The 13,912-nt window shown below is 32.4% G+C and overlaps 2 protein-coding genes across 2 annotated transcripts; both read left to right on the forward strand.

Annotated features, from left to right (window-relative positions):
* The first annotated feature begins 1,788 nt into the window (after positions 1-1,788).
* LOC132182176 (uncharacterized) lies at positions 1,789-2,322 on the forward strand. The gene has a single exon (XM_059595366.2). It carries the CDS (start codon positions 1,789-1,791, stop codon positions 2,320-2,322), a length of 534 nt encoding a protein of 177 aa, XP_059451349.1.
* Positions 2,323-11,816: 9,494 nt separating this feature from the next.
* On the forward strand, positions 11,817-12,344 carry LOC132182177 (uncharacterized). Its single transcript, XM_059595367.2, has one exon. The coding sequence runs from the start codon at positions 11,817-11,819 to the stop codon at positions 12,342-12,344; it is 528 nt and encodes a 175-aa protein (XP_059451350.2).
* Positions 12,345-13,912: the final 1,568 nt, after the last annotated feature.

Consider the following 13,912-nt stretch of genomic DNA (forward strand, 5'->3'; position numbering starts at 1 on the left):
CTGGGTCAATGGGCATCTCCGCAACGGTCTCAGCCATGGCTGTAGAGAGAGAGAGGAGTGAAAAAAATAATAATAATAAAAAATAGATTAAAAACAATATTTAAATCAAATAGGCATTGTAAGATAAATAGTATATTGGAGTTTTTTTTTTTTTTTTTTTTTTGACATGTCTACATAAGAGGGGGGAAAATGAAAAATTCAAACTAGTGATCTTCGCTTCATAAGGCGTAATCTCCAATCGATTGAACTATCCCTTAAAGACATAGCATGCTGGAGTTAAATGTAAAAAAGTAGTAACTAATCTAAAATAATGGTATTTTGAGTAATTAAACTGCTAGGCATTGCTGGACATGCTCTTAGAAGTTCAGCACTCTTATGAGTCTAGTCAACCCATGTGATTTGATTGGACAATGTGCCTCCACCTCAAGTTTGATTTTTCTCTTATTAAGCCCAAGACCGATTTGGAGATTTGATCCATCCAACCAATCGACTTTGACATAGCAACAAATCAAACTGATTTTTCTCTTTTATATTTTTCATTTTATTTTAAATTTTAACAAATTTCTTTCCTCCTCTTAGCCAACTCTCGAGATAAATCACATTATCTTCTTCATTATTTTTTAACTATATTTAATAGATCTTAAATTTGTGGACTCATATAACTTTCACACAAATTTAATAGTAAATTCACCTGCTCATTATACGAAAATAGATGAAAAATGAGATGAATAATAATTTTTATCATTTCTATTTTTATTCTGCTCTTTATTTTGGAAAAATCTATAATTTGAAAAGTCAAAATACTAATATATATATATATATATATATATATATATATATATATTAAAAGTTTAAATTTATTCTCCTCACAAGTTTGACCTTCTCTCTCCTTGCAAGAATAAAAGAAAATCCTTCAAAAATAATATTTAAATAAAAGAGCAAAAGTTAATTTTTAGTTTGAGAAGTTAGATGTAGATACTTTGAAAAACATGTCTTTGCTATTCTATTAATACTTGTACATGCTCTGCTATTTTGCTAGAGCCCAGCTAAGGAAGAATTATGGAGCGTAAAAAAAAAATGTTGATTCGGGTGAAAATACTTTATTTAACATATAATTTATCTACCACTAAACTATTAAATTAACAATAAATAAAAAGAAAAAAAAAAAGCCCATTACATTTAGACAAAAGACACGCCCAAGTTTGATAACTTTAGATTCGATATCCCGATCATAATTTTCCTATCCTAGGAAATAGGCCTTCCCATTTTTGCCGATTGTGGAGGAAGAGGGATCGGAACCCCGCCGGCCGACATCATGGTGGTTCGTTAGAGAGCAAAAGTTCAAAAACCAAATGAGATTAGTCTCCGACAAGCTGCATGCAATAAGACAATTTTGACATATCCCAGCTGTGTTCTCTAAAACTGTGTTGGGCTCCTAAAATGTCTTTATCTAGAAAAAAAACGACGCATGAAGAGGTCAATATCATTTTTTTTTAGTTGGTCCTTTGAAAAATGCTTCAATATTATTTTTAGCATGTTTGACCAAATTTTTTTTTTTTCTTAAAAAAAATAGTAATTAATACAAGTGGAGTTGAAAATGTTTCTGTTGAAAACATGGGAGTGAGTGAATGGTACATGCAGGCTCATATTGTTCAAAAGAACCACAAATAAACTCTATTAAATAAAGTGATTGTGTGGTCATAATCTAATCCCTCTACTCTATATATACACTTGAATATGTATTTCTTAACTCAATAACACGATAAAATCCTCTACAAAAAAGCAAAGATGAACACCATTTCTTGCTCAAAGGTCTTCCTTGTGCTGCTTGTAAGTCTCTTCCCAACCCAAATTCTTGCTCAAAATGCGATCTTAGCAGTTTGTGATGAAGTCACGTTCAAGGAATTGTGCAAAGATACTCTTCAATCGGATCCGACAAGTAATTCGGCTACTAGTTTTGAAGACGTAGCCGCAATTATACTAAAGAATACAACATCTACAGCAACCCAAATAAGTGACCAATACACAAACCTGCTCAACCAAGGAGTATATCGATCTACGCGCGGCGTTGAGAAGGCCATGGTAAATTGCATTAAGTACTACAAAGATGCAATCGGAAAACTTGCGGATACGAGCAAAGCCCTGCAATCTAGGAACAACATTGGTGTTAAGACAGGGTTGCTAGCCGCCAAGAATGCCAATTTCTTTTGTGAAGGCGACTTCTCGAAATTTACAGGATCCGACCGGTATCCAGGAGACAATCAGGGTATAACATTTACCATGCTTTGCCGCATTGTCTATCAATTGACCATTACCGATTGAAAAGGCGATCCTTTTTTTTTTGGCTCTACCTGCTCTCATTCATTCAAACTGTTTTCTCAATTTAATTTACGAAAAACAAAAATAAATAAATAAATAAATCCTTCCATTATACTACTAATGGATTTGGTTGTTTCAAATTTTGGATGCTGTAAAATAAATCTACATAATAATATTCTATAATTCCAATATCTTAACTATTATGGTTTTCACAATAAACTGATGAAAAAAACTAACTTAATTACTGAAATCCATAACAACAAATAGCATTTGAATCTTGATCTGAAAGCCTAAAACACCATAAAATGGTTTTTTTCGCTTGACCCTCTTAAGTTACACTAAATTTAGAATGAATGTTGTATATTTATAGGGTGAAGGTTTTGTTTTTTGTGTTGTGGGCTCTTCTTGGTAGCTCGGTTTCAGCCTTGTTTGGTGTTTGTTCAGGTTAATTTATACATCAAAATGAATAAGGGCCCGTTTGGGAGTGTGATTTCAATAAGTGTGATTTAAAAAATTGCATTTTTAAAATCGCACAGGCGTTTGGTAAAACATGCTAAAAAACTTTTTTTTTTTTAATCAATTGAGTGTTTGGATAACATTAGCAAATAATTGCGGTTTCATGACCAAACTACCAATAAGGACATTTCTTTATAATAGTGAAAAAACTAACATTGTCTATAAGCCTCCATTTTTAACACCTATGCAAACAAAAGTATGACTTATAATTTGACATTAACTTTGAGTTTTCTACTTAGGCAATTATATATTGCTATATTACTTGTTTCTATATGCTTTTTTGTTTCTGTATTTTTTTTTCTTGAAACATATCCTAAACAGACATATAATAAAAAAATACAAGAACAATCCATCAAATTAAACTAATAATATTTATCAAATTTAACTGTTACATAATTCACCAATAATTTAAATTGGTACTTGATAACTATTTATTACCCATTTAAAAAATATATATAAAAAATTATCACTGTTTATTACCCATTCAAAAAAAATATATATATATATATAAATATCACCAACTGTTACAATGCAATACCCATTAAAAAATAAAAATAAAAATCTATCACAAATTGTTGCTGTAGAGTACCTTTAAAAAAAAAAAAAAGAAAAAAAAAAGAAAAGAGAAGCCATAAAAAACCATTGTGCACATCACTATGCAATGCACAGTGACCTGAGAAAAATCATCATCTTGGTCACTGTATAGTGTATTTTTTTTAAAGAAAAAGCCTCACGCAGTTACTGTACACGCACTATCACATTACTGTGCGTGTACAGTGATCTATCGCTGCATACTATGATGGATTGCAGATCACTATGCATGCATGGTAATCTAAATAAAATTTTGAAAAAAAAATAAAATCACAACTTTACTCTGTAGAAATGGTCGAAGAACATAAACGCATATATAAAAAAGTACAGTAATCATACAAACCACATAAAATAACACTGAACACCAAACAGTGAAAAGTTTTACAAAAGCAAAAGAGTTATATGGAGAGAAAGAAAATATTAAGGTGAGATTATTACCTAGTAGAGGGGCGGAGAGATGGACAACAGCGACGCACACTGTTACAGGGCAGAGAAAGGATGAACAAGACAAAGAGGATGAAGAAAAAAAAAATAGAAAAGAAGGGTTTTAAATTTTTAATATATTTTAGGGGATATTCTTGGTATTTTTTTCATTCCCGTTCAATAAAAAATAACTATTGCGCCAAATATCTTTTTAATAGAAATCGTGATTTTGTTTTAAATTCGCACTTTTTCAAATAAGCACCATCTAATCAGCTTATGGAAATCGCAGATTTTTTTGCGATTTTAAAATTTGCGTTTTTAAAATTGCAATTGCAAACACCCTAAAATTGTGATTTCGTTTAAAATCACAGATTATTTTTAAAAATACGCACTCCCAAACGCACCCTAAATAATTTAGCAATGGAATATTATTGTCATTTTGGGTCACATACATCTTTTCTATCTGGTTTAATACAAAACTCTAACTGAAGGACTAAATGAAAAGGGCTAATAATTTGAGAGAGTAATTGTAACTTTTTAAAAATTTTGAAGAAAAATTACTAAAAATTACCCTTTTCTTCTTTTTGTGTTTCAAGCAGTATGGTATGAATTCAATATGAATTGACATGAGTATTAGGCCAATATACCTGTTATTTTATTCAAAATATAAGAAAAAAGAAAGCCATATAACTGATAAGTGATAAGCGAGGATGATTGCATGTGCTAAAGCATTGAAGCAAGCATATTGAAAAGTACTCTCTTCTCTCTCCTAAAAAGAAAAAAAAGAAAGAAACAAAAGACAGACAAACCCAACAGCCAAAAAAGCCACCGGAGGAGGAGGGAAAATCAAATCTGGTTTCCCTTCTCCTCCTCCTTACTGCTCTTTTCTTTTCCCTTTTCTGAGTTTCTCTCTTTTGAGAGAACTCATTATCACTCTAGAGTTTTTTTTTCAAAATCCTCTAGTCTCTTTACGAGGCTTTATCTATCGTCTTTGATGATTGATCCCCGACCCTCCAAAAAACGTAGCCATCGTCTCCCTCCTCGCTAGTCACCTTCTTCACTGCGTTTCTCGGCTAGATCTATGATTTTTGAAGATGTGTTTTTTCAAAATTGGATCTTCATTTATCCGCCAATTCCAACATGCAACGCACCACAGCACCACCATCACTGGTGTCCTAGCTGCCCGGCCCCACCATTCGCACCTCCCCTCGACATCCATGAGCTAGAGCGTGGACCTCACGCGCTTGCATGTGGATCTAACATGCCGAAATGTAACTCTCACATGTCGGACAACATCCTCGCAAGGCTCTCCTTCACCTTGCCCTCCTCCAAAGCTGCTGTTTTCTGAGTTAGTTCCGTGTTTTTTTGTTGTTCATTTGTTATCCCAAACTATTTGGGCTTTAGACTCTTTGTCTGTGATGGAGATCCCCTTTCCACTGTTCTTGCTCTTCTTAGTCTTTTCAATTTCCTTGGAAGTCAGATTAGATCTAAGTTGTTTGTTTGTCTTCTTTAGAAGTCAGATTAGATCTAAGTTTATAGGGGTCTTTGTACTTTCCAATGGTTTTATCCATGATAATGGGCTGCGGCCATCAAAAGCTGCATTCCCAAGTGATTTCCACCTTCCTAAATCTTCTTTAAGGCTTTGAGGTGTTTGTGATCATTGTTGGGTTAGTTTGTTCTCTTATTTTCTCTTGTCTTTCTTTTTCCCTGTAATTCTGCATTTTCAATTTTATGTTGTTTGCAATGAAGTTGTTCTTAAAAAATATATATAATAATAAATAAAATAAAAAAGATAGCAAGGCATTCTCCAATTGTATCCCAGGCTTCTTGTCATCAGGAAATCCAAGCCATCCAAAGCCTAGAAGGGATCGGGTCACTGGCCCAAGCCAACTCTTGGGCTGATGCTGTAATCAGAAATCCTATTTTGGAGGCGAAAAGGGTCTTAGAAATTCAGAACACCCCTACTTTTGAACCCATGTGATTCGATTGGACAATGTGCCTTCACCTCAAGATTTTTCTCTTATTAGGCCCAGCACCGATTTGAAGATTTAATCCATCCAACTAATCAACTTTGACACATCAACTGATTTTTCTCTTTCACATTTTTCATTTTATTTGAAATTTTAACAAATTTCTTTCCTCTTCTTAGCTAACTCTCCAGAGAAATTTTATTCCAAGTATGTTACACATTATCTTCTTCATTCTTTTTTAACTATATATATTTTTTTTGTAAATTTAATAGATTGATTATTGGATTTGTGGACGCTCACACAAATTCAATAGTAGATTTACATATTCATTCTACAAAAATGGACAAAGGATTAAATGAATAAAGATTTTTATCTTTTATCTTTTTATTCTTCTTTTATTTTGGAAAAATCTATAATTTGGAAAGTCAAAAAGACTAAAATGTATCTTTTTGACTCTCCAATAAATCTTAAAAAAAAAAAAAAAATTAAAGTTTGAATTTTCTCTCCTCACAAGTTTGACCTTCTCTCTCCATGCAAGAATAAAAGAAAAGCCTTAAAAAATAATATTTAAGTAAAAGAGCAAAAGTGAATTTTTAGCTTGAGGAGTCGATGTAAATACTTCGAAAAATGTTGACAACTAAAAAAAAAAAAAAAAGTGTAGTAAACGTATTAATGAATAAAAACACATCTTTGCTATTCTACTAATACTTGCCTGCTCGGCTACTTTGCCCAAGCCCAGCTAAGAAAGAATTATGGAGCGTAAAACAAAAAAAAATGTTGATTCGGGTGGAAATATTTTATTTAACATATAATTGATCCAGCACTAAATTATTAAATTAACAATATATAAAAATAAAAGAAATATGCCCATTACATTTAGACAAAAGACACGCACCCAAGTTTTATAACTTTAGATTCACTATCCCGACATAATTTTCCTACCCTAGGAAATGGGCCTTCCCAGTTTTGCCGGTTGTGAAGGAAGAGGGATTGGAACCCTGCTGGCTAATCGACACCGTGGTGATTCATATAGAGAGTAAGAGTTCAAAAATCGAATGAGATTAGGCTTTAGCAAGCCACATACAATAAGACAATTTTGACACATCCTAGTTATATTCTCTAAAACCGTGTTGGGCTCATAAAATGTCTTTATCCAGTAGAAAACGATGTATGAAGAAGTCAATATCAATAGTTTTTTCTTTTCTTTCTAAGGTTTGTCCAGGGAAAATAATATAAAGGAAGAAATAAAATTGGAGTTTTCTTAAGAGACTTATATTCTTACCTTCTAGACTTCAAAGTTCTCTTGCCCTTGTTTTACTTCTGGCATCAGCTAGAGAATCTAGCCAATTTGTGTAAATTGGCCCACCAATATTAATTATGACCTTCCCCAATTGTCAAAATCATCGCCCTTCTAGATCGATCTCCATGAAAATGATAGATGTGAGGGGGCTCTGAATTATATAATTCATATTTTTTTTAATTTATTTTTTAAGTATCATAGAGCCAGAATTAATTTCGTATTTCTTTGTGTAAGAAATTAATGTTGGGATTGTTGAGGTATTAGCAGCAGCAAAGAGAGAGAAAAATGCTTGGTTTGTGTGGTGATGTGGTGAATGGATAGTCAACAAAGATAGACGAAAAATCGGTGGAAAAAAAAAAAAAAAAAAAAGGGCAAAACTGTCCTTCTCTTGGCCATTTGTCAGCTTAATCATTATTTGGTTTATTGATTTTTTGTTGTTCTAATTATTATCTGGTTTGTCCCCAAGAGGTAGCTACTTAGCTGGGACTACACTTTATGAAGTGGAGGTCACTAGATTGAATCCCCCTCCTCCCTCTTGTGCGGACATGTCAAAAAAAAAAAAAAATTATTATCTGGTTTATTGGTTCTTTGTTGACCTATACCTATTTTTAGCCTGCTATTGGCCCAATCAGTATTCGGTCTATTGTTGTTCATTTATTGACCTATATCTACTTTTAGCCTTTTGTTAACCCAATTTATTTGGCCTTTTGTGATATTAATTTGGATTACTAGGAAATATAGAGTGAGAACTTTTAAAAAAATAAAAATAAAAAATAAAAAAATAAAATAGAGTGATAGATATTCCTCCATTTATGGGACATGAGACTATGAGAGAGGATTTTGCTTGAGTGCCTATGCTTTACGGTATTGTAGAAAATTATGGTCGTTCATGTTAAACTAAAAATAAAAAATAAAAACGTGAAGTGCTGTGCTGGATATGCTTGTTAGGTTGCTTTATTTGATAAAAAAAGAAAAGAAAAGAAGGAATATCGGTTGAAAAGAAAAGAAAAACGAAAAAAAATAAAATCAAAAGAGGCCAAGTTGCCCATGCTTTGGCCCATAGTTGTCCTATTTCAGCTCGCCCTTTGTAGTATTAGTTTAAAACCCAGGTCATTTTAACCTAAAATTGGCCATCTTTTTGTTTGGCCTTTGTGGTATTGTTAAAAATTTACCTTTGTACTATTGTTTAAAACTCAGGCCTATTTTAATCTACAGTTGGTTCTTATTTCAGCTCAAAGTTGGCTCCTTTTTTTGGCCCATAAATGACCATCTTTTGTATTGTTTTGCCATCTGTAGAAGAAGAAGAAAAGAAAGAAAGAAAGAAAAAATAACAAAAAAAAAAAAAAAATCAAACTCAAGGTTTCATAACCTTTCACCTTGAGTTTGAGGGAGAATGTTAGAATATATTGTGATATTATGAGAATATATATTACAATATATTAGCATTGGTTGTAATTGATAAAATCAAATCAGAATTAAATATACATGATTTGATTTTATTAATCATACCACTTTATATTATATCCACATCCCTATAAATATGAACTATTTGTATTGTAAAATGATCGAATAAAAGCATAATGCAGTCCTTATGTCTTTATTTATATATCTAGGTCAAAAATCCAACCACATAAAATTATTGTGTCTCTTTTACTATTTTGTTTATTTATTTCCGCTATTATTTTCTTTTCTTTTTTGATTATTAATTTCTTCGACCCATAATACTGGGATATGAAAAATATTCTACCAAAAATAAATAAAGTTATTGAGTGGTTTTCTGCAATAAACAAGAGAAAGAAGTTTTCTTCTCAAAAAAAAAAAAAAAAGGGTAAAGTTCACTTAACCCCTTCAAACTCACACCCCAATGATAATTTACCCCCAAGCTATCAATTGTGACAATTTACCTTCAAAACTACCAAAACAATGACAATATATCCCAAATTTTAACAAAATAAAAAAATTACCCTTACTAAAATAAAAATAAAAATACTAAAATTTATTTATTTATTTTCAAAATTTTAAAGGTATTTTTGTCTTATTGAAAATTTTATAGGGGTAATTTCGTCATTTTGTGGGGGGTAAATTGTCATTGTTTTGGTAGTTTATGAGGTAAATTGTCGTAATTAATAATTTGAGCGGTAGATTGTCATTGTGGTGGTAGTTTGAGGGGGTTAAGTGGACTTTACCAAAAAGAGAGAAGTTTTGGTTGCCTCAATTTAGCAATCTTTTTAATTTATAATTTTTTTTTTTTTGAAAAAATTATACTTTACTCCGTACAATTTAGTTTGAGGTGATTTTTAATTTGATTTTTGATTTTTGATTTTTGATTTTTTTTTTTTTTTCAATTTTTGTAATGCACCTCTCAAACTTTTAAATTTTTGCAATTCAACTTATCCGTCAGTCAAAACGGCTTTAATCGACGAAAAAGTGATCACAAACTCGTAAGTGATCACTTATACACCTTTCTTCCCCAAAATGCCCCCTACCCATTCTCAGACCTGGTATCCTCTATTTCCTTTTGCCCTGATCTTTCCAGTCAAATCCCGGCCAAAAAAGTTAGTTTTCCAGTGACCCACCCTTCTTGATTCACAATCTCACCAATGGAGACCCATCATCAGTCGGAAGAGTCACAAGGTCACAGGCCTCGGCTGCTTTAAACAACAACAACAACAACGGCATTCCCCTCTCAAGTGAGTGGTTTTCTCCTCAGACCTGAACCAAAAAAAAAAAAAAAAAAAAAAAATTCTTCATGGGTGGGGAGAGCTATTGCAGGCCCCGAAACTAACTACTCCGTAAGTGGGGAGAGCTCCTTCGTGGGTGGCGGAATTCAACCTCTGAACCTTATTGCCGGTGCCGCCACAGCTGGCGGTGGTGGCACCGCTGAAGTGGCTTCGTCTGCCATGGCACTTTTTGATCCTTCTTCTCTATACCCAGGTCCGCTTAACACCTTCATGGCTGGTACGCATTTCTTCCCACCCCCAAGATCATGAAAACAATCCCACATTCTTCCATCTCTCTCTCTCTCTCTCTCACCAACTTTTCTCTCTGCCGGCAAGTTTTCATAATTTTGATGATCACGTAGTAAATTTGACAATCATTCAAGTAGGAGTAAAGGCAATCCAATTTTTTTACTTTTTTAACAAGTCACGTGATTACTTTTCCGTAGTCGAACTAACTTTAATGAAGTTTTTAAGACATGAAGTGGGTATCCGGCCCATTAAACTGCTATTTGAAGACTTACAATTCACGGCAATTGATTAAAAAATCTTAAGCCTAAAAATATCTCATGTTCTGGATGCTTCCGGCAATTACATTAATCTTAGCTGTCCAAATCTGATAGGGCACCCAACAACATAACAAATTTAGCCGTGCAAGGCTGACTAATAAGGTTATCAATTGTGCAAGGCTGACTAATAATGTTATTTTTTTAAGAGGAATACTACACTTTTTAAATTTTTTTAAAAAATAATATGTCACAATCTTATAAGATAATAATATATTTTTCAAAATAATAAATTACATAAAATTATGACATAATAGAGCAAATTTTACAAATAATTTTTAGGAAGCCGAATTTCTTCATCCACAGTGGCAACTAGTTACTGGGCCTTGGTTAGTCGTGCTTCAGCCCATTTATTGAAAAAAAAGAAAAAGAAAAAGAGAGAGATGCACTTTTACTGTGATCCATGTCCTGGGCTGGGCACTTATCTTGCGTAATGATCTACCCATGGCCAACAGGAAATAATTAATGTGGGTCTCTACTCACGCTAGCACAATTATCACAATAAATTTTCAACAGCTTGACAATAGTGTCAACAATTTTCAGGTCATGTTTTAGTGATGTGTATATTAAATTTTTTCACATTTTAATATATATACCAAAAGACTTTTGAAGAAGCCAAACTATGGATTATGATGCTTCACATTTGAAAATATAAATATGAAGAAAAAAAAAAGTTTGATAGTGTTTATATCAACATGACATGCTCAAAATGGCCGGTTTTCTTTTCTCAATTTCATAAGTATTCACTTACCTTTATCACTCAGGTGATTCTTTAGACATCCTAACTTCCTGCACTATAAACCAACTTATAATTAGTTAAACACTAATTACAACCCTAAAACCACACTTTTAAACCTAAAACACACATTGAAAAGAAGGTTACCGTAACAACGAAGGTCTAATACAACATCATGGTATCTGAGTGAGCTTAAACTAAGTATATGCCAATTTTGGAAAGACATGATTATAGGCTATAGCCATCCATAGCGTATATGCCTACAGCTAGCTAACAGGAGATAAGGTGTAATAGGATGCAGCATGCAAGTGTTTTTAGTATTCAAACTATATATCGAAAAAGGAAAAAAAAAAAAAAAAAAATTGGGAGTCATTTTAATTAGTTGGTATTTTGAAAAATGCTTCAATATTATTTTTAGCATGTTTGACCAAATAAAAAAAGAAAGTAATTAATACAAGTGGAGTTGAAAATGTTTCTGCTGAAAACATGGGGAGTGAGTGAATAGTACATGCAAGTTCATATTGTCCAACAGAATTGAACCACAAAGAGACTCTATTAAATAGAGTGATTGTATGGTTATAATCTAATCTCTCTGCTCTTTATATACACTTGAATGTATTTCTTAGAAGTTAGATCAATATATAACAAGATAAAATATTCCTCTGCAAAAAAGCAAAGATGAACACCATTTCTTGCTCAAAGGTCTTCCTAATTGTGCTGCTTGTAACTCTCTTCCCAACCCAAATTCTTTCTCAAAATTTAGCAGTTTGTGATCACACTGAGTATAGGGTATTGTGCAGAAAAACTCTTAGCTCGGACTCGGCGAGTAAATCGGCCACTAGTTTTGACGACGTAGCCATGATTATGCTAAAGCATGCAACATCTACAGCAAACCAAATAAGTGACCAACTCATAAACCTGCTCAAACAAGCACGATCGTCGTGGGGCGGCGATGTAGTTGCCCTAGTAAATTGCAGTAAGTACTACAAAGATGCAATTGGAAAACTTGAGGATTCGAGAAAAGCCCTGCAATCAAAGAGGTACGCGGATGTTAAGAACTCAATCTTGGTTGCCATGACTGCTGTTGGCAAATGTGACCAAGACTTCAAGAAATTTGGAAAAAACAGCAATCCTCCATTAGGCTATCAAGGTGACACATATATCGTGCTTTGCAGAATTGTCTTGCAATTGACCACTCGCAAATGAACTCATTCATTCAAACTGTTTTCTCAATTTAATTTACAATTCCATTATACTACTAATGGATTTAATTGTACGTAGCAAGTAAATTGTAATAGATTTACAAATTGTGTTTGTTTCAAATTTTGGATGCTGTAAAATAAATCTACATAATAATATTTTATAATTCCAATATCTTTAACTTTTAGGGTTTCACAATAAACTTAATTACTGAAATCCATAACAATAAATAGCCTTTAAATCTTGATCCGGAAGCCTAAAACACCATAAAATGGTTTCTCTCACTCGACCATCTTAAGTCACATCAAACTTATAATGAATGTTGTGTATATTTATAGGGTGATGGTTTTGTTTGTTGTGTACATTGTAGTCTCTCCTTAGTAGCTCAGTTTCAGGCTTTCAGCCTTGTACGGTGTTTGTTTAGGTTAATGTATACATCAAAATGAATAAATAATTCAACAAGGGAATATTATTGTCATTTTGGGTTACATCTTTTCTATGTGGTTTAACACAAAACTCTAACATAAGGACTAAATGAAAGGGGCTAATAATTTGAGAGAGCAATTGTAACTTTTTTAAAATTTTGAAGACAAATTATAATTTGACGGTAAGTTTAAAGAGGGTACGTAGCCTAAAAATTAGGAAAAAATGTTTTCTTCTTTTTGTGTTTCAAGCAGTAAGATATGAATTTAATATGAATGTAGATGAGTATTAGGCCAATATTATGCCTATTATTTTATTCAAAATATAACAAAAAAGAAAGCTATACAACTGATACGTTTTAAGAGAGGCATTCTCCAATTGTATCCCAGGCTTATTGCCAACCAAAGCCCCGAAGGGATCCGCTCACTGGCCCATGCCAACTCTTGGGTTGATGCTGTAATCTGGAAATCCTATTTTGGAGGCCAGAAGGGTCTTGAAATCCAGCACTCTTATGAGTCTTGTCGACCCATGTGATTTGATTGGACAATGTGCCTCCACCTCAAGTTTGATTGCTTCACCTTGTAAATTTTTCTCTTATTAATTAGACCAGCACCGATTTGGAGATTTAATCCATCCAACCAGTCAACTTTGACACATCAACTAATCAACTGATTTTTCTCTTTTTCATTTTTCATTTTATTTTAAATTTTAACAAATGTCTTCCCTCTTCTTAGCCAGTTCTTGAGAGAAATTTTATTCCAAATATGCTACTCATTATCTTCTTAATTATTTTTTAACTATATTTCTTTTGTAAATTTAATAGATCTGTTATTGGATTTGTGGATTCTTATGAGTTTTATACAAATTTAATAGTAGATTCACATATTCATTATACAAAAATGGATAAAAGATGAGATGGATAATAATTTTTATTCTACTCTTTATTTTGGAAAAATCAATAATTTGAAAAGTCAAAATACTAAAATGTATCTTCTTTTTTTTGACCTTCTCGCTCCTTGCAAGAATAAAAGAAAATCTTTAAAAATAATATTTAAATAAAAGAGCAAAAGTTAATTTTTAGTTTGAGAAGTTGGATGTAGATACTTAATAAAAAAAAAAAGTGTAACAAACGTATTAATGACGAAAAACAC

Source organism: Corylus avellana, chromosome 5 (assembly GCF_965113065.1).
Source record: "Corylus avellana chromosome 5, dhCorAvel1.hap1.2, whole genome shotgun sequence".
NCBI lineage: Eukaryota > Viridiplantae > Streptophyta > Magnoliopsida > Fagales > Betulaceae > Corylus > Corylus avellana.